This window comes from Thermobia domestica, chromosome 17 (genome assembly GCF_964235325.1).
Source record: "Thermobia domestica chromosome 17, izTheDome1.hap1.1, whole genome shotgun sequence".
NCBI lineage: Eukaryota > Metazoa > Arthropoda > Insecta > Zygentoma > Lepismatidae > Thermobia > Thermobia domestica.
The window spans coordinates 91,039,176-91,062,679 of record NC_137470.1 but is presented as its reverse complement, the minus strand read 5'-3'; the positions used below and the strand labels follow the sequence as shown (position 1 = coordinate 91,062,679).

The 23,504-nt window shown below is 35.2% G+C and overlaps 1 protein-coding gene across 5 annotated transcripts in view; it reads right to left on the bottom strand.

Moving 5' to 3' along the window:
* LOC145673856 (uncharacterized) overlaps window positions 1-23,504 on the bottom strand; it is a 558,369-nt gene that overhangs the window by 124,808 nt on the left and 410,057 nt on the right. For all 5 annotated transcript variants that reach the window (XM_081743633.1, XM_081743634.1, XM_081743630.1 and 2 more), the window contains 4 exons: window positions 22,377-22,513; window positions 19,952-20,064; window positions 15,962-16,102; window positions 4,002-4,208 (listed from right to left, as the gene is read on the bottom strand). In XM_081743633.1, the coding sequence (XP_081599759.1) occupies window positions 4,002-4,208; window positions 15,962-16,102; window positions 19,952-20,064; window positions 22,377-22,513 (598 nt within the window). The remainder of the gene's footprint in view (window positions 1-4,001; window positions 4,209-15,961; window positions 16,103-19,951; window positions 20,065-22,376; window positions 22,514-23,504) is intronic.

Genomic DNA, 23,504 nt, shown 5'->3' with positions numbered 1-23,504 from the left:
AAAGTTTCACTAGATTAATTAGGGGGAGTACAGTTGAGGTTTGTAATAAACCACGTTCTGTAAATAAGAAAATGGTGAATTTCTGGGGTAGAATGAAATTTTGTTTTTTAATTTCATGCTTACTTTGTTAGATATCGCCATGATACTTGTAGGATATATTCTTGAGATACCAAGGTTTATTTTCAGATAGTTTTCCTCTGTCTGATGGCAGCGTTTCTAGCCAAAACAATTAATTCTCGAGTTTTAGGCGAAAATTCGGAAAATTCCCCTTTTCCCCTCTATTATTTCCCTCTTGCTAGCTACATTGAAACAAATGTACCACTACCTGAAAGCTTCCTCTTTGGCTTACAGAACGCACCATAAAAAGTTTCAATAGGATAATTAGAGTAGCTGTAGCCCCGGCATATCTGTCGATTTCTGCTTCTGAGGCGTAAAAAGTGTCAAAATTTTATGTGTATGATGATAGAGAATTTTTCTTTCCCTCTTTGTATGGAAGCAAGCGACTTCAGGATTTCACTGTACCTTGTCAACACTCGAAAGAATTTTTTTAGGTGACTTGAACCCATATGGCATAAGTGGTGCTAGATACAAAAAATTTTTGAAATTCGGTTAGGGAATCTTTTGTAAATTTTCACCCCTACATTTCCCTCAATAGTTTCCCACCCGTTGGTAACACTGCAATGCATCTTACACCAAAAAATAGCCACATTCATTTTCTAAAAAACAAGGCCTTAACCATGTCAGTTGAATAAACGGTTTTTGAGCAATAAGTCACTAACTGAAAATGTAGGAAAACGACAAAAATGACCTGGGTCCGAAAGGAATAATCACACAATTTTGCTCGTATAGGTACAAAAAAAACAAACGATATGTAAGTTACGAGGGCTTCGACTTAAGTTCTGTTGATTATTTCAATAATCTGCAACATAATTCAATAAATAATAGTTGCCAGAAAAAAAAACAGACATTTGAAAAAAAACATGAAAAAGAACAGTTTTTTTTTATTGAAAAAAACTTCACAGAAAAAAAAATTTACAACACTAATTCTCAGTATGATAGTATTCCAAAGAAATATTACAAAGTAATAATAAAAATAAGCGAAAAAAATTAAGTTCGACTGAATATATTTCTTGGCAAACATGCTTTCGAGAATTTTAAGCACCGGAGGGGAGAGGGTTAGAAATTGTGAAATTGACTTGACACTCAGTAAAAGCATCTCAAAGAAACTAAACTGAACTAGCATGTAGTTCTTTTAATTTTTTTTTTAATGTATGACTATTTAGAAAAAAAAATGGTTACTTGGCAATATTTCTTCCCGTGGAGAAACTAAATGATCTTCAGACGTATTGGAACAACAAGCTATTTCCGTTTTCTGTGGTACCATATCAAGGATAAAAGCGGATGAGAGAAATCTAGCATCGGAACAGGAATATATACTAACAAATGAACGTAACGAAAAAATGGGTACTAAAAAGAACGAGCCGAGTAGGCCTATAGTAGAAAAGAAAAAAAAATTGAGTTTGAAAGAAGAGCAGTGTTTATGCTAGTCTTCGGCACAAAAACCAGTTTCTCGGTTTTCAACGAATCCGGTTTCGGTTTTCTTCAAAACCGATAGTTTTTTTTTTTACCGAAACCGGTTTCAGTTTTCTCCAAAACCGGTTCAGCCTTCACAGAAACCGGTTTCAGTTTCCAAAACTGGTTCTATTTCTGACCAGAATAGTGTTTTATTGTTCTCTGGAAACAGATTCCGTTCCAACAGAAATAGTTTTGTGTGTTTTCCAGAACAGTTTTTGGGTTTTTAGTTTTCGGTGAAATACCGAACCGATTTAGGAGAAAACCCAAATGTCTGTTTTTCTGGAAACCGGTTTCCGGTTTTCATAAAAAACGGTTTTGCCCATCTCTAGTTCATGCTACGTCACTATTGCCAGAATCAAAATAGGTAGCTAGATTTCAGCAATGTTGCCAGAATCCAGACTTAACGCCGGTTTCTGTCTTATGTGTATGTTGCTTTAGGTGAAATGACAATCCCGAGATACCCTCTTCTTTTGACTGTTTTGGTTGTCTAATGTGTTCTTTAAATTCGGGTGTTAATATTGTGCTTGGTTTAACCAATTTATGAAGAGACATTCACACTGAGCACGATAAACACCTAACTTATCTAATGGGTCATTAAAATAACTTCTAAAACCGGCGAGATGCTTTTCTAAACTTTTTAGAGGGATAGTTTATAATATCCACCTTTCTTCTGGGTGCACTGATGGGTGTTTTAATTCTTTATTTAAAAGAACCAACAAAATACGCTTTATTTCTTCCCGAAGTCTTTGCTCGCCATTATTTCGTTTGATTTTATTTTCTACTCACTCTTCATTCCAAGAATCTATTGTGGAGTACGTCCCGATGTACACTGTAAATAAGTATTTTTGATATGTTTCAACTTTTGTATGTTGTGCTTCGAAAGTAATCGCCACATAGAGGTGGAAATAATCAATGTATGAATAGTTTGTGTTTGAAATTTGTCATATTTAAGAAAAATCTTTAAATTTACTTCAGTTTCATTGTCGTATTGTTTCAGTTCTTATTAAAATGAATATTTTAAACATATATTTTATAGTATAATAAAATAAAAGAAAGAGAAGTTGTTGGGACTCGAACCGAAGTCAAAATATGTTTACCTATTTTCGTTTCACAGAAAGTAACTACTAATTCAGCCATACATACTTTGCAATGAGTGTGTTTTTGTTACCATATGTTGAAAACATTTTTACCTAGCAAGTCGGGGGAAAAGGAGCTTTCATGGTTTTCTATATTTGTGTACGAAATATTGACTACAGAAGATCAAACATGTTTTGCAAAAAAATACAGCCACTAAGTTTAAACAAAAACGCAACATTTTGGTTCAGTTTCATTTCTTTATGCAGTTCCTTTTGCCGAAAGTGAAGTCAATTTTGCAGTTTTTTTTTCTATCCCCTTTGTTGCTTGAAATATTCCTGTAAAGCATGATTACCAAAATTTACTCAATCGAGCTTAATTTTGTTTTGTATACATGGAATATTTTGTATAATTTTTCTTACTAATCACTGAACTTTAGCCAAAGGTGGAAGGAAAGTGTGAAAAATCATAGACTCCAGTGTACGCACAAAAATTTTCTGCGCTTGGGTATACGTAAAAACCTTATTCCTTTTATTACGAATAAGTGTGTATTATATGAAAGGAAAACTTAACTTTTTAAACGGATCTTTATTCTTTCAGTGATTAAATTTCCTTACGTTACCCAGTTCAGCAAGGTGTTCAAAAGGAGCGTAAGGGCACGCAAAAATATGCATCACAGAACGTGCACGTTGTTATATGGGGAAATTTGAGACATTGAATCCATTTCCGAATAATGTTGCACTGTTAGCATGGTGAGGGCCCAAGGGAACATTCTGCTCAACTGGCGACGTTGATTTTTCACAACGCCTAATGCGGTTGGAAAGATTATACCATTTTAGATTCAAAATCATCTATTTCCAACAAATTTCCACTTCTTCCATTTCTTCGTATCTCCGCTCATAAGGACGGCGGGAGCTCATGTGGTTCGGATTCCACGTTCATCAGTAGGTCCACGTCTCATATAGCCTCGATGCTGAACGGGACGTAAAACTCAAAATCAATCAATCAATCCGCTCATAAGGAGCTTCGTCTACGACCCCGGACTTTTGATACACCCTGCATAATCATGTGTTTACTGGAAACTGACAGGTAATTTCAAAATATTTTAAGGAATCTAGAATCTATGTATATGCTTAAATTACGATTCAACAAAATTTTTACCATCCCGTATTTCAGCTTATGATTATTATACGTTTTGAAAGTTTCATGTTATTTGAAAGAACAAGATAGCTATTATTGTGTTCCCAGATCCTACACTACAGTTGAAGAATCATGATTATAACCATTTACGTATCTATCAGAATGTAAATCTAACAAACAAGTACACGAAATCAAGTCAAGAATATACTCACATATACATGGACCTGATTCGAATAGTTAACACTGGGGGGCATTGAGCTACCATTTGCATAAAGGAACCTTTGCTGAGTCTGGAAGGCATTGGGATCGTATCCCGACGGGTTGCGGTAACCATTCTTTAACATCCCCATCGAAGGGACCGGTGGCATCGGCAACCTGTTCATTGGTTTGGCCTTTATCCTAGCCATAATTGGCTTACCCTGTTGAATAAAATAAACAATCAGCATCAAATTTTAACAACACATAGGAGCAAATAAACACTGATCTAATATCTCTTACTTTAATGCGTGTTTTGAAGCAGACTACCATAATAAAAACATAACATACAACTAACTTTGATGTTAGTTATATGTATCAAATAGAACTAGATATATCAAATAACTATATTAACAATCTGAATAAGAGCAGAAAGCAACAATAGCTTTCACAATAACAGAAAAAGCAGAGCGCGCGGCGCGCGCGCGAGAGAGAAAAATTGAAATTTTATCTATCTAACTCTATGGTCTATGGAACCAGAAGGTTCAATGCCGTGTTCACAAAAGCTCTCCATTGACTTCTATTCTTAGCCAATTGGATCCAGTTTCTCCTTTGCATTTCTACTTCTGCGAGATCCATCTTAATATTGTCCTGTTATCTGCGCCTAGGTCTTTCTAATGGTCGATTTCGGATTGGTCTTGTTCTAAAATACTTTCAATCTATGTTCTTCCTTCCGAGTAAAAGACCATATTTCCCAACCATACAGAACAACAGGCATGATTATCGTTTTATATATTTTAACCATCTCTCTCTCTCTCTCTAATATATATATATATATATATAAAACTGATATTACTCAGACCTGGTAAGTCCTAGGCTGATGAAAGAGAAACAGTCTCATGTCCAATTCATATTTAATGACTGCAAACAGTTCAAATCCACCTAAACAGTTGACATGGAAATTGACAAATCTCCACTTTTGTAGGCTCATCACCTTACGAAGAAATGTAATATCAGGCTTTCACTTACAAGTTAAGAAGTTTCAAAAAGTGATTTTAAAAAAATGGAAAAACGAAAGAAGAAAGGCGAAATTCGGACATGATGTATCTTTGTTGAGAAAGTGTAGAAATCTGACACATAAACCTTCTATTATGCATATTGTCAACGAGAACAGTCAAGCGGCTCAAGGGTATTTCACCCCCCCCCCTCTTCGGTCAAACAGTGTAATTGATCTCGGCTGGTAAATTTTCGTAGCCTTAGCCTTCGGTCTACTTCTTCCCACAGATGATCGATGGGATTTATGTTTGGGCTTTGGGTGAGCCACGTAAGCATCCTCACCTTACTGTTTTTCAAAAAAAATTATGAGTAAAAGGTGTGCTTCGGGTTCATTGTCCTGCTCGGAAGTCCAGTTTCACCCCATTTTATCTTTAGCATGGGCAACATGTGAGTTTTCAGGTTGCCACAGTTTCTTTAAGTCACCGGCGGACCAACACCCGAATTGGAGAATCATCCCCAAAACCATGACGTGCCCGCCGTCATGCTTAACAGTGGGGTACTTTGTATCGAACATCGTTTCTTGCATTGATTGGTCGTTGAACACATCTAATCCCATCGGAAGAAAATACATTGAACTTACTTTGATCGCTCCAGAGCACATGCGACTACTGTTCAGCTGTCCAGTACTCATGCGCTTTGGTAAACTTAAGTCAGGCCTTCTATTCTTTGCAGATATTAATAGCTTTTTGTTTGGGTTACGGCCATGAAGATTCGACTGTTTAATGATCAGTTTCACAGCACTGTTTGCGATTTCCACGTTGTGAAAAACGCAGCTCTGTGTTGATATCAATAGTAGTACACTTCGAGTCGGCCTTGGACTCTTCCGTATGACATGTTTGGTCCAAAGTGTCATTTTGCTTGGTCTACCGAGTCTTTATTTATTATCTGTAGCCACTGTTGATCATTGTTTTTTATTCCCAGTATTTACAATTTGTCTGGACAGACCAAACTCCTTATCGACCTCTGCCTGAGACTTTCCACTCTAAGGTACAGATTACTACATTTTTAAACTCTCAAGTATTCATTTGAGTTTCGGCATGTTGCAATCTAAGTCAAAACAAAACAACTTAATGTAAACAAGTAGCTTCAATGTAAACCATAAATGCTGACGTGAAATATTTTTTCCAGCGAAAAACTACAGCTTCAAAATACTTTTTGACCGACCAAAGTGACGGACCTAGTCAAGGTTGTATGTCATTATTAATAGGCAAGTACAAACAACTTACGATCCTACCGACTGCGCCAATGTTGAGATATAAAAGAAATCGCTGATGGAATTTATTTAGGATAGTCTTAATAGACATTTAGAAACAAACAAGACATTAGTACTCTATTTACATTGGTCACAACATCAAAATACTACCGTAGTTAAAACACTAGACATTAACGTATCTGTTTCCAACAGCAAACTACAATATTCCATAATTAAACTCTGGGGCTGAGAAGTAACAAATTCATAAAATATTAATTTCACAGAAGCGAAAAAACTGTTTTCAAGACAACAGCTTGTTGAATTGGGTCGATTGTTTATTGACGGAAAACTTTTTTACTTTCTACGTGCCAGTTTCTACATCTCAAAACTTGGCTAGGTCCCTCGTACAAATTTAAGAAAAAATATAACTCAATTTCGGCTAGAACGTTATTTGGGGTAGTTTACCTCTCAGCCCCAAAATTACGGACCCAGTCCACCTCTGGCATTTTCTTGTCCATCTTGCTGTCTTGAGGTAACAGGAAGCGCGCGTGTGTGCGACAGATTTTATGTTATATTATATACAGAGTGAATCAAAAGTCTGGACACGTTGGAATAAATCGAGAAGTTAACTTCGGATCGAAAAACCAAAAAACACGTGTTTAGTAATATTAAAAAAACTATTTGATGAAACCAAACTTGACCCTCTAGACTCACCCCCTGGGGGTTGGAGTGGGGTCAATTTTGAAATTTCTAATGAAAACTCCAATTTTTGATTGCAGATTTGGATTCTACGGCCCAAACTATGTAAAGTTTCATCAACACTTTTTCCGTCGATGCATAACAAGGCGTAGTAATCGGGGAAAATAAATGGCCCCTAAATACTCCCATTTCGTTCATGAGCTTGGTAGTATTTCCGACGTCTGTTCTCGTTCAGTGTTACTGGTTCACTTCTCTGTTCCTTCTCGTCAATGGATAGAAGCACACTACACACAGACAGAAGACACAGAAAAAGGCACACCTTCATTTGGGCTTCGGGCAGTATCAGTGTTGCAACCCAGAAAATTCAAAAGCGGCGAGTAGAGGACAAAAAATAAAACAATTAAAAGTAAAGGGAAAATTGAAGAAAAGTATAGCTATTTAAGTATCTGCTTATTGCACTATGGTGTTTTTTGACTTCTGTGTCTAAGATGAAAATGTATTGATATAACTGTTTTCTAATCGCTAAAACATGGCATTCATTAGGGTCGATTGTACCATTCTCTGATAAAGATAAATTATCGGAATGATCCAACCTTGTCGCGGTAGTAGATCTCATCTTACACGAAATAACAAATGATCACTGCGATCAGTGTTATCTTATCTGACGATTAAAAGATATCAGGATAGTGTAGAATTGGCCCTATAACGTGCAAATGTTCGAATGGTGTGAAATTATCAAAAATAGCCTGTAACTGTCAAGCTAATTTATGTTTGAAATAACGGGTGAACCAAAAGTTTGGCCACGGTAAAGTAACTGGAGAAATACACTTCTGATCAAAAAAGCGCAAAAAAACGTATTTAATATGTTTCAAGAAGCTATCCGATGATATCAAACGCAACACTCCGCCCCCACCTTCTGGAAAGGAGTGGGGGGCATTGACTTTTCAAATGGGAACTCCAATGTTTTATTGAAGATTCGGAGACTGCATCCCAAATAATGTAAGGTATATTTCGTCGGTGTGTGATATCGTGCTGTAATCGGCGAAATTAGATGCTCCCCTCTTCGTTTATGAGCTTGATATTAGCTCCGACCGTCTGTAAAGGTGCAGTACTTTGAGAAATACGCGTCGGATCAACAAAGTTATTCAATGGTACCAAACACGATACCGCACCCTACCGCTAGGTGGGGTTAGCTGAAAGATTTGAAATGGAAGCTTTTATTTCTTATTGCAGAGTCGGATTCTGCGCACAAACCTGTATAAGATTTAGTCGAATCATCGTTGTCGCTGTGTGACGTGGCGCTGTAATGGCGAAATCAGGAGAACTTCCTATATGAACTTTAATTAGCTTCAATGCTGTGGACGTGATGAAAGAAGTATACATGTGGTCAAAAAACAAAAGAAAATGTGTGACTATTGGGTTTGTTAGGGTGTTTATCGTTCCTTTTCCGCAGTGGGACGAGAGAGACGGGACCTACAGTTGAAAGTGGGATCCGAACCTCTATTAGGTTTTGGAACCGAGACGTTCCCCATGAACAATTGCCGATGAAGTTTGTCCGTCGTCGATTATTGGGTGACAGCAGCGAAAAGGGTGTGCTAGTGCTGGTTCAAAGGCGGCTGCCTATTTGTCGGCTTGGCAGTGAACACCGTGACGGCCCCGCCGCTCTTCAGGAACGGCAGCTATGAGATTGACGGTTGTCTTGGCCCAGCAGCGGCACAACATCGTCCCCCGAAGCGACGGCATCATGATTTTCGCCATCATTTCGCCTGACTTGTGCGAATAGTCGGACTGCGACTCACGAGACTGCTCGTAGTCTCGCATAGTTTTAGATGGGTGAAATTATTATTGAATTCTTTCTTTACTACTACTTCTTTCTCCTCTTCTTCTTATTATTATTATTATAGTATATTATATTATTATCTGCTAGTAGTTGTAGTAGTAGTAGTAATAGGAATTGTAGCATTAGTTGTAGTAGTAGTAGTAATTGTAGCATTAGTTGTAGTAGTAGTAGTAATTGTAGCATTAGTTGTAGTAGTAGTAGTAATTGTAGCATTAGTTGTAGTAGTAGTAGTAATTGTAGCATTAGTTGTAGTAGTAGTAGTAATTGTAGCATTAGTTGTAGTAGTAGTAGTAATTGTAGCATTAGTTGTAGTAGTAGTAGTAATTGTAGCATTAGTTGTAGTAGTAGTAGTAATTGTAGCATTAGTTGTAGTAGTAGTAGTAATTGTAGCATTAGTTGTAGTAGTAGTAGTAATTGTAGCATTAGTTGTAGTAGTAGTAGTAATTGTAGCATTAGTTGTAGTAGTAGTAGTAATTGTAGCATTAGTTGTAGTAGTAGTAGTAATTGTAGCATTAGTTGTAGTAGTAGTAGTAATTGTAGCATTAGTTGTAGTAGTAGTAGTAATTGTAGCATTAGTTGTAGTAGTAGTAGTAATTGTAGCATTAGTTGTAGTAGTAGTAGTAATTGTAGCATTAGTTGTAGTAGTAGTAGTAATTGTAGCATTAGTTGTAGTAGTAGTAGTAATTGTAGCATTAGTTGTAGTAGTAGTAGTAATTGTAGCATTAGTTGTAGTAGTAGTAGTAATTGTAGCATTAGTTGTAGTAGTAGTAGTAATTGTAGCATTAGTTGTAGTAGTAGTAGTAATTGTAGCATTAGTTGTAGTAGTAGTAGTAATTGTAGCATTAGTTGTAGTAGTAGTAGTAATTGTAGCATTTGTTGTAGTAGTAGTAGTAATTGTAGCATTTGTTGTAGTAGTAGTAGTAATTGTAGCATTTGTTGTAGTAGTAGTAGTAATTGTAGCATTTGTTGTTGTTGTTGTTGTTGTTGTTGTTGTTGTAGTAGTAGTAGTAGTAGTAGTTGTAGTAGTAGTAGTAGTAGTCGTCGTCGTCGTCGTCTGTAAAGGGTAGTAGTCTCTAGTAGTATGTTTTCTTTTTTTATTTTTAATCCTTTCATCCTTTAATCTTTAAATGTCTATAATGTGCAGTGGCGTATTTAGGGGGGTGGCTTCCGGGCTTAAGCCACCCCCTGAAATCTTACTTAAAATAGTAAAGTAAATGTAGAATGGTAGAATTTTCACATTTCCAGGCAAAGCCCCCCCGAAAGTTAGCAAAGTCCCTCCCGAAACAAAATCGTAAATACGCCACTGATAATGTGCCATCAATAAATTGATTACATCGGACCCTATACAAGATTAGATTCTGTCGTTCCAATATAAGTTCAAAACTAAAGGAGTTACCACTAAAGAGCATTGTGTGAACAGAGTGCACATTTCAATACTTATGTATGGTACCACCTTAATTTCGTAGCAGTGATGGGGGCACGGTGGCTCAGTGGTAGAGCGTTCACCTCTGGTGCTTGGGGTCCTGGTTTCAAAACCTGCTCCCGCCAAATGAAGTTTGTGGTGGACAAACACCGTGTGCGTGGGTTTTCTCGGGATCTCCCGTTTCCTCCCACTTTCTTAATTCCACCATTTCATTCGTCTCTCTCATAATCACCGTCTCCTTTAGCCTAACCGGCAAAATCGTGGGACCTAAAACTGAAAAAATTCATTTCATTTTCGTGGCATGGAGTCCTCTTAAGTACGTTGATCGAAATTTCATTCGGGATAGACATGACGAAGGTTATAGGCGTAACCTGTAATTTGAGCATTATAGTGGAGCATTTGTACAAGAAGTGATACCTGTTTGTGACTGTGTGTGTGTGTTATTCGTTTCATTATTGTTTTCTCTTCTCACATGCAACGTATGGATGGGTGAATTATAACACGTTTAGTGGCACGTGACATGGGATTGCAACATTGGGATGGTATTGCTCGTTCGTTCATTCACATGTTAAAGCGACGTTCACCTGAACGATTCGTTTATAAGTAGCAGATCGTTAACGGTGACGGATCTGTTGGTAACGATTCTCGGTCTAACAGCAAAATGTCTTTCTTTTTTACCCCAAACAGTTAATTTACTTTCGCCGATTATGGCGCCATATTATGCATCGATGGAAAAGTGTTGATGAAACCTTACATAGTTTGGGCCGTAGAATCCAAATCTGCAATCAAAAATTGGGGTTTCCGTTTGAAATTTCAAAGTTGACCCCACCCCAGCCCCCAGGGGTGGGTCTAGAGGGTCGAGTTTGGTTTCATCAGATAGCTTTTTTAATATTACTAAACACGTGTTTTTTGGTTTTTCGATTCGAAGTTAAGTTCTCGATTTATTCCACCGTGTCCAGACTTTTGATTCACTATATATATATATATATATATATATATATATATATATATATATATGAGTGATTCCATTTCAAATCGTCCAGGGTGGTCCACACGACTGTCTCAGATTTAGTTTATTTTTTAAAATAAGAAACTACATACAAAATTATTAGACCCATATTTTTTCTTTCTGCTGAAAAAAATTTTTCCTTCGATATACAGTCTTCCAAAATGGCTGCCCTCCTCTCGGATTGCTCGAAAAACTGAAAAACATGTCAACTTAAAAATTTTATTTTAGAGAAACGAGTGTACTTGGTAACATAATTGAAATAGCAGGAAGAGTATAAAGTTGTATGCTTCGGTGGAGGGCCAAAATTCATCTATTGGTCCAATAGGAATCGCGCAATTCACTCGCAATGTTCCCAACTTGGTGAAATTTTTGCTAACTTCAAACCTTTTTTTTTTTTCTGTCCTCACGAGCAATATCAACCATCTGCTTCTAGCATCGAAATCTACTCCATAAGGTCTCTTGAAAATGTAAAGGACTTACGTTTCTGATTATTACATCCCACGTTATAGCATGATGAAAAGCTGAAAATTTCATTAAGACGCCATGTTTGGACGCCATTTTCTCAAAAACCCCACCTTAGGAAAATCTGAATTTTTTACATGTATTGGAGAAGTACCTAAAAATTTAATATCCGTTAACCGTTCATGCGGCTAGGGACCCTAACATTCGCAATTAATTATTGAAATTTCGATTTTTGTACTTGAAATGTACCTTATTCCTATGGGTATTTAGATCCTATATACAAGGCGATTTGAAATCGAGTATGAAAATTTTGAGGGATGAAACCTGACATCAAATTCAGTAGAAAAGTTCCTATAAACATGAGTCGAATTCCGCTTCATTTGCGAGTTACAGGGTTTCCAACTCGGGACCCAAAATTGGCTCGGGACAATAGAAAATATATATTTCGCGTTAAATCAGAAACTGTGTGTTAAAGCTTTGATAAAGTTCAGAAAGTTGATTTGTATCAATATGATTTTTACGTGCGTTGCAATTCGGTTGGCAGTGTTGCCAACTTGGTAGAATTTTTTAGTTGTTTCCAAATTACACTACATGGATTTTATTTGATATTTGGTATTCATTAATGATTGTAAACATCACATGAAACACAATTTTCCCTACATCACCACAGTTTTCGAAAACTTACATGTATTTCATTAAAAGGTTTTATCTCGTGCGTTATTGATAGTTTGTGTGATTCGGTGTCGTGAATATCGTCCTAGTGTTCTCTGGAACCATGAAAATTTTCGCTGGTAGCATAACATTGTAGTGCACTAGTTAAGTGTTTGTGTGAATAATAATGGGGAAGTCCTATTACAGTGAGGACCGTATTAAATGTGTTGAATATGCTAAAAGCCATAAGAGGATTGTGCACAGAAAGAATTCTAGACAAAAATTTTATCTTGCGGTAAAATATATGGATTTCGTACAGCGTGTCTGCCCAAACGTACTATTATGGGTGGATGATTATTTGTGTCCTGTACACAAGGTGATTTGAAAGGCAGTATGAAAAATTTTGAGAGGTAAATCCTTCACCGTAGTCTAGGTTCACCGATAACGGCTGTTTTTAATGGCGACACATTCATGTTTAGTATGTTAACTGTCTGGTTAATGGTTTCCAAATCTACATTCAGATGAACAATTCCTTTTTCTTGCTGGTGCATAATTTCATATTTACACCTTCTTTCGTGGTCACCAATATCTCACATACATTCACGTTGTTCACGGTAAATATTCAAAGCACCCTTTACACAAATAATCATCCTCTTCTAATACTACGTTTTAGCAGACGCGTTGTACGCAATACACATATTTTACCGCAAGATATTTTTTTTTGTCAAGAATTCTTTCTGTACACAATTATCTTATGTCTTTTAAAATAATCAACACATTTAATACGGTCCTTACTGTAATAGGAGTTCTCCATTGTTATTCACACAAACACTGTAACTAGTGCACTACAATATTATGTTAACAGTGAAAACAATTTTCACGGTTCCAGAGAACACTAGGACGATGTTCACGACACTGAATCACGTAATAAACTGTTTCGTGGTTGCAGCAGAACTTCTTGAACATGTTCGAACTTGATGCGTGGAATTACGAAAGGTTTTGCAATAATAAAAGATAAATTATTTTCTTCTTCTTCTTCTTCTTATTATTATTATTATTATTATTATTATTATTAGAACTTACATAGACATAGTTTTTATTCGATATTTTGTTTTTTCTGATGATGGCAAACATCAAGTGAAATTCACACTTAATGTTGCAAACTATCAATAACGCACGAGATAAACTTTTTAATGAAATACATGTGTTTTCGAAAACTGTGGTGATGTAGGGAAAATTGTGCTTCATGTGATGTTTAATGAATACCAAATATCAAATAAAAACCACGTAGTGTCATTTGACAACAAATAAAAGTTCTACCAAGTTGGCAACACTGCCAACCGAATTGCAACGCACGTAGAAATTATCATATTGATACAAATCAACTTTCTGAACTTCATCATAACGTTAACACACAGTTCTGATTTAACGTGAAATTTATATTTTATTTTCCATTGTCGCGAGCCGATTTTGGGTCCCGAGTTGGAAACCCTGTAACTCGAAAATGAAGCGGAATTCGACTCATGTTTATAGGAACTTTTCTACTGGATTTGATGTCAGGTTTCATCTCTCAAAATTTTCATACTCCATTTCAATTCGCCTTGTATATAGGATCTAAATACCCATAGGAATAAGGTACATTTCAAGTACAAAAATCGAAATTTCAATAATTAATTGCGAATGTTAGGGTCCCTAGCCGCATGAACGGTTAACGGATATTAAATTTTTAGGTACTTCTCCAATACATTTAAACAATTCAGATTTTTAAAAGGTGGGGTTTTTGAGAAAATGGCGTCCAAACATGGCGTCTTAATGAAATTTTCAGCTTTTCATCATGCTATAACGTGGGATGTAATAATCAGAAACGTAAATTCTTTATATTTTCAAGAGACCTTATGGAGTAGATTTCGATGCTAGAAGCAGATGGTTGATATTCCTCGTGAGGTGCTCGTGAGAGGTGATATTGCTCGTGAGAAAAAAAAAAGGTTTGAAGTTAGTAAAAATTTCACCAAAGTTGGCAACATTGTGAGTGAATTGTGCGATTCCTATTGGACCAATAGACGAATTTTGGTCCTCCGCCGAAACATACAGCTTTATACTCTTCCTGCTATTGCAATTATGTTACTAAGTACACTCGTTTCTCTACAATAAAATTTTTAAGTTGACATGTTTTTCAGTTTTTCGAGCAATCCGAGAGGAGGGCAGCCATTTTGGAAGGCTGTATATCGAAGGAAAAATTTTTTTCAGCAAAAAGAAAAAATATGGGTCTAATAATATTGCATGTAGATCCCATATTAAAAAAATAAATGAAATCTGAGACTATGATGGGGACCAATTGTGGTTTGCCTGGACGATTTGAAATGGAATCGGTCTATATATATATATATATATATATATATATATATATATATATATATATATATATATATATATATATATATATATATATATATATATATATATGTGTGTGTGTGTGTGTGTGTAACGTCCTGTAACTTGACTTGAAGATAAATGTCAAACATTATATTTACACAACAGTATAACCCATGATACAGGGTTTATGTTAAAATTTAAGATTTTTAAGTTTTGTTACAACGAAGATACAGGGTGTCGAAAAATTTTAAGTTAACGAAACCTAACTTTTTGTTTTTCAAATAGTTGATTTAGGTAGATATACACCCTCAAACAATCCTGAGATCACATTCCTTCTTTGGGTGATACGTCTTCGAACATTGTAAATCAGTATGAACTGTTTAAATGTATTTGACCTCTTTGCATACAAATTTCATTAAAAAATGTACTGGACATAAGATAGGCTGATTTCTTTTCTTAAATAAAACTATTTTTTGTTTCATAAATCTAGAGTTCATCAGATCTGAGTAAATATCAGTTAACGGAAATCCTTACAGACACAAGAATTAGCGCGTGTTGTCAAAAATGGCTATCATCACAGTTGGGATAATGATCAAACTATATATATAATTGACGTTGTATATTATGTCGCTGCTGAAAGAACACCCTCGCTACAGAACAAGTTCATGAAACATTTACGAAAATTCTGCTAACGTTGTCACTGTGACTGAAGCTTGTATGAATGCACTAAGTTAAAAGGAATGCAACAATACAAGTAAAACAACTTATATGACAAACGTAGGTTTCCAACTACCAAGTAGTAGCTAGTGGATTTAGTAACACAATCAGATACTGAAATCATCTGGTTCATCTCGAATTTGCTACCTTACTGAACATTAGCGCATATGAACGTAACTGTCACACCACCTTCGTCTTGTGCATAATGTCCAGTGTTTGTGGTGCAGACGATTCTACTATTACAAATGAAGCGCAAGGGGAAAAGAGAAGGAATGTCACAAAACTGTCTTTTTGAGAAATCGACGTTTTAATATTGAAAACCGCGTATAAAATGAATAGGGTTAGTCAAATCTTTAAATCTTTTGCCCCTATCCTTGAACATGTCTACATCTACGCATGCACGGCATATACAATGAAATAATACCAAGAGTCCTCAACAGATAGGGCAAAGCACCCGTTAAATCACACACATGGACATTTTTTTTTTCCTTACCCTTCAAATATTTTATTTATCAAATATAAATTAACCATATTACTACTATGAAAAATGCATACCTGGAACTCTCGGACCTCTTCGCGGAGGTACCTATACGCTCTTTGGGCATCTTCGTCTGACTCAAAAGTAACATACCATGAATTATTGTGCGCAAACTCACAAGATATGCACCTTGGACAATTCTCTCCGGAAAACAATGCCTGTAGCAAAAAGCAAAATTAAAATCAGCCAGTATGTGAAATGCATTCGCAAATCAATGTTACAGGTGTGTAGTTGAGAAGGTTTACATGTAAAGCTTTAATTTTGTATTAATACCATTTTAATATTTCTAATTATATAAAAAAAATCTTCACTTATATAATGTATGAATATTAACAAGGGTAATTTAAAATAATTATTTGTCTATGTAATTCAGTTCTAATACTAAAGGCCGAAATTAATCGTAAAACAAACTTGAAAGAAGCAGAAAAAAAACACACAAAGAAGCAAAATAGAAGAGAGTGGGAAGTAGAAAGTAATTTTAAAATTCGCAAATAATACAATTACCTAGATAATAATTTAGTAACTTCGGTCTCATGCAATAATAATAGTAATAGTATATTCCTCCAGTACAGTAACAATCAATTTATAATTGTAGTTTTAGTGACATTGTGTCACCAATATTTCTAGGTCGACTGTAAATTACAGAAAAAGGAAGCGACCGTCGTTTGAAATATATCTCCATAAAATTCACTCAAAAATAGCTAATTTTGTCATTTTTAAATATTTTAAAAACTTATTTTTAAATATTTTGAAAAATTTTAACTGTTATTTACATATTGTTAAGTACCTAAAATCTTGAAAATTACTTCAAAATTTCAGAATTCAACTCAAATTGTAAACACTTATTGCAAGGCGAATCATTGATTGCAAGGCCTGTTGAGCTTAGTTTAAATACCTGGAAAATCACTATATACTGACATCAGAAATTTCAGATTATAACTGCGGTAGTGTGGAAAATATTTAGTTGTACTATTTTCCGGAAAACCAATCTCATAGTATGGTATAAGTAATAACTGTCTGTTGTTTATTTATTCATTAAATCGTGAAAAGTTCGAAATGGTTCTGTCAAGATACTTAACACAATGTAATAAGTCAAGTTTTTATCATCGCTACATTGTCGCCTTTTAATGTAAGACAAGGAAAAACATGAAAGAAATATCTGAAACAACGAAAACGGTGATTTTCTTGCAAGAAACTGGAAACAGTAGCATGTCATATATCTGGTATTTTCCATAAACTCCGAGTTTTAGGCATGATCAGACGCTAAGATATCACAGCAAATGAACTTGCTCATTACCACAGGTAAAAGTATAAAACTTTCGGTAACTATTTACAAGCACTTACGAAGTGTTTACTTAGTATTATAATCAATGAAGATAAGTGTGCTGCATACTGCATTGCCGTGATGGCCATATTCACTACATGGTAGTTCATTACTATATTATTTCGTCTGTTCAGTTTATTTATTCCTCATTTTTAAATTAAACGAGTGAATGGAAAATGACTGAATAAACATTTTACAAGATTATATATACACAATGCATGTAACTTTCCTATTTTGATCTTACTTTTGTCACATCATTAAGGTCAATTTATAACGCAGTGCTGACCACAACTAATTGAGAACCATAGTTTTAGGCCATTTTCCTTCTTCCTCGCTCACTGGGACGACGATTCGCTGAATGTGTATAACTCAAACTTCTGAATTCTTGTTCCATTCTGTGCATACTGATTTTTATTTTGTGTGTCTAGACCAATTAAGAGTCTGAATTACCACCGTTTGAATGTAACTATGTGAAATCAATATCTTTGTAAAACTCTGTTACCGAACAGCCTTACGTTCCCGAATACACTTGGCAACCGCATGAACGAAGAACATTTTTTGACAATTGAAAGGTGAATTTTGATTCGGGTATATTGTTACGGCTAGTCATACTCTTTCTCTTTCTATTACGAATACAGTGACTCAAAAAGGTATTCATACACCAACAAATTAAGTCGTAGGTGAATTATATGTGAGAGCAGAAAATTAAAAATGTTACTGAAACAAAGAGACGGAATAACACTAACAGTTGCATGACTTGAAAATCCACCAAGACTATAAGGAGAGGAACACACTGTGAATTACGTAATTATGATACTCAAAAAGTATTCACACAGCAGTATTGCTATCCTGTTCTGTGCCTTGAACATTTGTACCGTCCAACTCGAGCAACCGTACTGTATCTGCAGTAAGGGTTCATTGCATGTCTGTTCGTCTGCTCTCGTCGTGAGTGCTAGTGGTCAACATGGGGCGCAAGAAACGAACTTTCCTTAACACAACGTGATGGGGTGTTTCTCTTTATAAAGAAAATTGGAGTTATCGTGAAACTGCCAAGACTCTCACAATTAGTTTTAGGACTGTTAATTCCATCACGGAATTATAAACAAACTGGAACAACAGAAAATAGACGAAGATCAGGACTCCCGAAAGTGCATACACGCCGCGACCAACGGAAAGTAGTCAACTTAGCACGTAAAGCACCCTTCAAAATTGCTGCGTCTTTGGCTGAAGAAATCAAGTTAACATCTACTTGCATTGTGAATCCTCAAACTATACGAAATGTGCTACATAGTGCCAACTTTCATGCTAGGACAGCCAGGATGAAAGAAGAAAAAACCTTCAGAAGTACACGACAAAAGCGCCTAAAATTTGCTTACGAATACCATACAAAACCTAACGAATTTTGGGATACTGTTATATTTTCTGATGAATCGAGGTTTAATATATTCGGAGGAGATGGCAAATAGAGAAAATAGAAAGGCAAATAGTGAATTGCAATCGCAACATATTATCCCTACAGTAAAACACGGAGGAGGACGTGTGATGGTTTGGGGATGCATGGCGTCTTCCGGAATAGGAAACTTAATTTTTATTGAAGGGATCATGGGTTCTATTAAGTATATTAGTGTGCTGTGATATAACGCATCAAGCAATGTGAAGAAGTTGGATCTTAACAGGGTCTTTGTTTTCAAACAGGACAATGACCCTAAGCGCACAGCTTTGAAAACCAGGGAGTGGTTACTGTATAACGTTCCACGACGGCTTCTGACTCCTCTATAAAGCCCAGATGTCAATCCTATCGAGCACGTGTGGGATTATCTGGGCAAAAGAAGTACAGAAACGACGTTTTTCGAGCTACAAAAGAAACTTTTAGACGAATCGTCTAAGATTTCCCCAGAAATGACCAAAACGCTCGTTCGGTCCATGCCAAGGCATCTCGAGGCAAATAATTTGTTAAAAGGTACGCACAAAATATTTAAATCTTGATTTTCCAATACAGATTGTTAGAACTCGTCGAGATCTGTAGTTCGTGTTGCTATATGAATACTTTGATTTGAGAAAGAACATTTATTTACTTTTGTCACCTAAAGCTTTCTTCTTCTGATATTTTTCTTTCGAACAAACATAGTAAGTTATGTACATCTTCAGATAATTGTTTTTATTTAACCTTCATATATAACCCTATGTCAAAAACTTTGCGTGTATGAATACTCTGAGTCAGTGTAAAGCTTTAAAAAATTCCTCTGTTACTTTTTATTTTTATTCATGGGCCGGTGAAACAAACATACTTCCGCACTTCCATTTGGCCATCAACCGTCTAAATAATCACTATGCTTGGTCTACAAAAGTTTGTCACGTTCTTCTAAATCTAATTACAGGATATTTTCCTTCCTGATTCAATTAAGGTTAATATAGCTTCCTTTTGTTTCCGGTCACAATTGTATGAAACAAACTTTATTTGCTTTTAGAGTGCGGTTACGAATCTTTTCCTTGCCTTTGGTGTTGAACTAATTTATTTGTTGAGAAGAATTGGAGTGTCGGACACCCTATAATTACAGAAGACCAAATAAAACTTAACTTACAGTGCTAGACTATACATTGTCATTACCATAGTTTACCCAGTGGACAAGATAATCAAACAAAATAGAAAAAGTAACAGTTACACATGTAAAGAAGAACTTACCTTGATTTCTTCCAAGGGCGTACTTTCTGGTATTTCACGAAGAATCACAATACAACGTTTGTGGTTTGGCCTTACCTTGTGGCCTTCTTCATCAACCTGTACGTTTGGCGATTCTACAATAAGCAAATGCATAGTTACTCTCTTCTAAAATACACGAGAAGTATCAACATAAAACATACAGTATTTAATTTTCTTTAAGAAAAAAGGAAACACGAACAAGATAACTGTTTCGCCTAACATTAATCAAACTGCACTACGAATTAAATTTTTTCGAATTGATAAATTGTAAAATACAGCTTGTTAACCCGAGCAAGAGGAAAGAAAGCGAAAGTTTATGAAGTGTCCATACTTCTCAAATTTTGAGTTTTTGTTGTATGTGTGGTCTCTATCCCAGCTTTTGTTTTGTATCAATAAGTTTCTAATATATTGCTTTTCATGGGGAAAACTATTCTCTTCTGTTTTCTTTATGAATAAGAGCTCAACAATAACTTCGACTGAATGTTTTTCCGGTGGGATCAACACATGTGAATCTAATCCCATGTTAATCTGTAGGTCTACGTCACATATAGCGTCGTTGCTGAACAGGGCACTGAACTCAAAGCAAACAAACAAAACGATTCAATTTACAAACAGCTGACTTGGCGTGAACAGTTCAAACGATACTACAAGCCTTATTATTACACCAAAATTAGCACGAAGATATGTTAGAAAGTAGTTAGGCAACTAAAAATTTGTGCAATGAAACCACTGCCTCGTATGTTTAGATAAAACAAATACCAAATATATAGAAATGTATGGGAAACTTTATGTACTACGTATTACTTTTTGCAATCGCATTGAAGTGAATGGTACTCCCATTAACAGTATTGTTACTGAATGATTCAAATATTAAATGTTAACGAATAATAACAGAAATAAATTATTCGGTATAATTGATAATATATTAATACGAAAGGAATCACTTAGGAGAAAAATTAATAAACTATCCCATTCTAGTTTTGTTCTATTCACTGAGGATACAAACCACAGTAATCTCACACTTAACACGATATCATTAGATGGGTGAGGAAAAGGCAGCAGGCTTCTCCTTTGGTTTCAAGTATTAGCGTTCTCGTTTATATCTTGTGAACCCCTGGATCGATTTAAAAACGGTTTTTACTGGAATTGTTCTTAGGTCATCATGAACATTTTCATATTACTTACCAAAGTCAAAACGAAACAACACTTCCACTTATAGGAAATTTTAACAGAGCGAGTTTTTTGGACGATCACTAATATACAACAATTTTTAAATTATATTTTCAGGGTTTTACCAATATTTCCGAACAAAAGATTTTTTAATGGGTTCAAAATTTCCGGAAATTTTAGAGCACAAGGAAGATACGTATCTCCATAAAATATATATATTTGATTTTAACATACTGGTATTAACTTAAACGATTCTGGCCCTGTTGTTTTAACATTTCTCTGCCATTGATCGGTAACTTTATAAGATTACTTAAGACAATTTAAATGTGTATATATTAATTAATCTAACTAGGATTATATTTTAGGATCTTTTGTAGCCATAACTCCATTCTATCACGGTGCTAACTTTAAAGAAGTGGTACAGATATATTTGTTGCCACAAAATTTCCCTGTTCTAATACAAGAAACATAACTCAATGATCTTAACTGTAAATAGTCAAGATTGCTATCTAGTAGTAAATATAAAATAATTTTAAAAGCATAATATAGTAAAATAGAAAATTTCAATTTTTCCCCGAAAAAAAAAACTGAAAAATTTTTTTAACCCAAAATTTCCGTTTTTTTTTCCCCAGGCCTTTACAACACTAGTCATGAACATATAAATGTCACATCTTTATATAAAGACTGTAGATTTTAGTGTTGTGTGTGGAAAACAGTATTAAGTTTAATAAAATGTAAAAAATATTTTTGAATCTGAAGTTCTTAGTTAGTCTAGTAGTTGAAGACAACAGGATCGGCTGTCGAAACCACGATAGATATCTAACAACCCTTTTAGGATTTCCAAGGCAAGTTATAGAGGAGTTAGTTAATTGATTCTCATGTTTCCACACTGGACGATTCTTTCTCGTTTTTTATTGATAAGATAATTGCTTTTACTTCTTTCTTGGGTATCAGTAAATAACCACTATTTAACAGCAGCAAAGGCCAAGTTTCTTCGAGAATATAGTTTTACTCCTACATGCACTGATCAACTCATACGTCTGCATGGTTCCACCGAAATTATAGAATACTAAAAACTGGCTCTACGAAACAGTATAACCACTGATTTCATTAATTCTGGTACTTTCATAGAACTTTGAATGCTCGTTAAGCAAAACTATTAATTCATTATGACAAATGATAGTAGACGTTTAACTAAATTTGTAATAGTTTCTGTTACTGAAGAAAAAGCACTCACCTTTTAATACTTCAGTTATAAGCTTGATATCCTTCGTGAGTTTTTTCACTTGGTTGAAGTTTGCAACTGTCCAAATAGGTACATACTGATCGTTATCCATTTGGGAAAGCAAGTATGCATCATTTGCAAGGTTCTCCCTGAAAAACAAAAAGTAACCGTAAATTTACGAAAATTCACTTATCAATGACGTGTATACAACAGTTGGCTGCATTATGAATCCAAATGACAAGACACGAACAGACGCCAATAATGAATACTGGAGATCGAATGTTGGGAAAAATGCCTGGAAATGAAAGGCTGAAATTTGAGAGGTTCTTGCTTCAATTTCAGCAAAATTTTGCTTGCTTTGTTTTATACTGTTTATATGCCGAATATTTCCTGGTCTTTGGATTTTTTTTTTCAGAATTAGACAGACAGACACACTTAAAAATAATAATAATAATAATAATAATAGAAATTTGTTAGTTTCAAGTAAATTAAAAGTTACAGAAGCAAACTTTTTCCAGGTCAAGGTGCACCCTAATACATAGAATGTAGCCGCAGAAAGAAAAAGTTATTAGTGTTAAAGATTTCAGCTGAACAGATACTCAACGAACATCTATCACGATGCTTCTATATTATTTTACTTCTACTGATGACATTTTTCAGTTTTTGTATGTCACTGAATATCGGCATTTACCTTCGTTCTTTCGAGTTAAACCTTAGTTGCCTATTTTTCGAACTATAAGAATGTATTTTCCACGCTTTTAGTGAATACGCATGCTGTCTCTACTGACTGCTCATTAAAACTGAGGTGGAGAATGAGTTCAGAAACAAAGTCAAATATCCGTTCCAAAAATTTGTGCCACTACGCTCATCATTGTCTTATAGAAGCAAATCACTTGAAGTCGCACAAGGTTCAAGTGCCAGGAATACCAAAGAAAGAACTGTTCAGATATGATTAATCTAATATATACACAATATTTACTTCATTATTTCTAGGTTTTCAACAATATTTCTCGAAAAATTTTAACACTCAAGCACACATGCTTATTTTTTGCCGTAACCACACGTGGTGCCGTGATTCCTCCACTCTGGAAATAACTGCCCATAGATTTCTACTTTAAAGGTACTTTATTTAAAAATTTT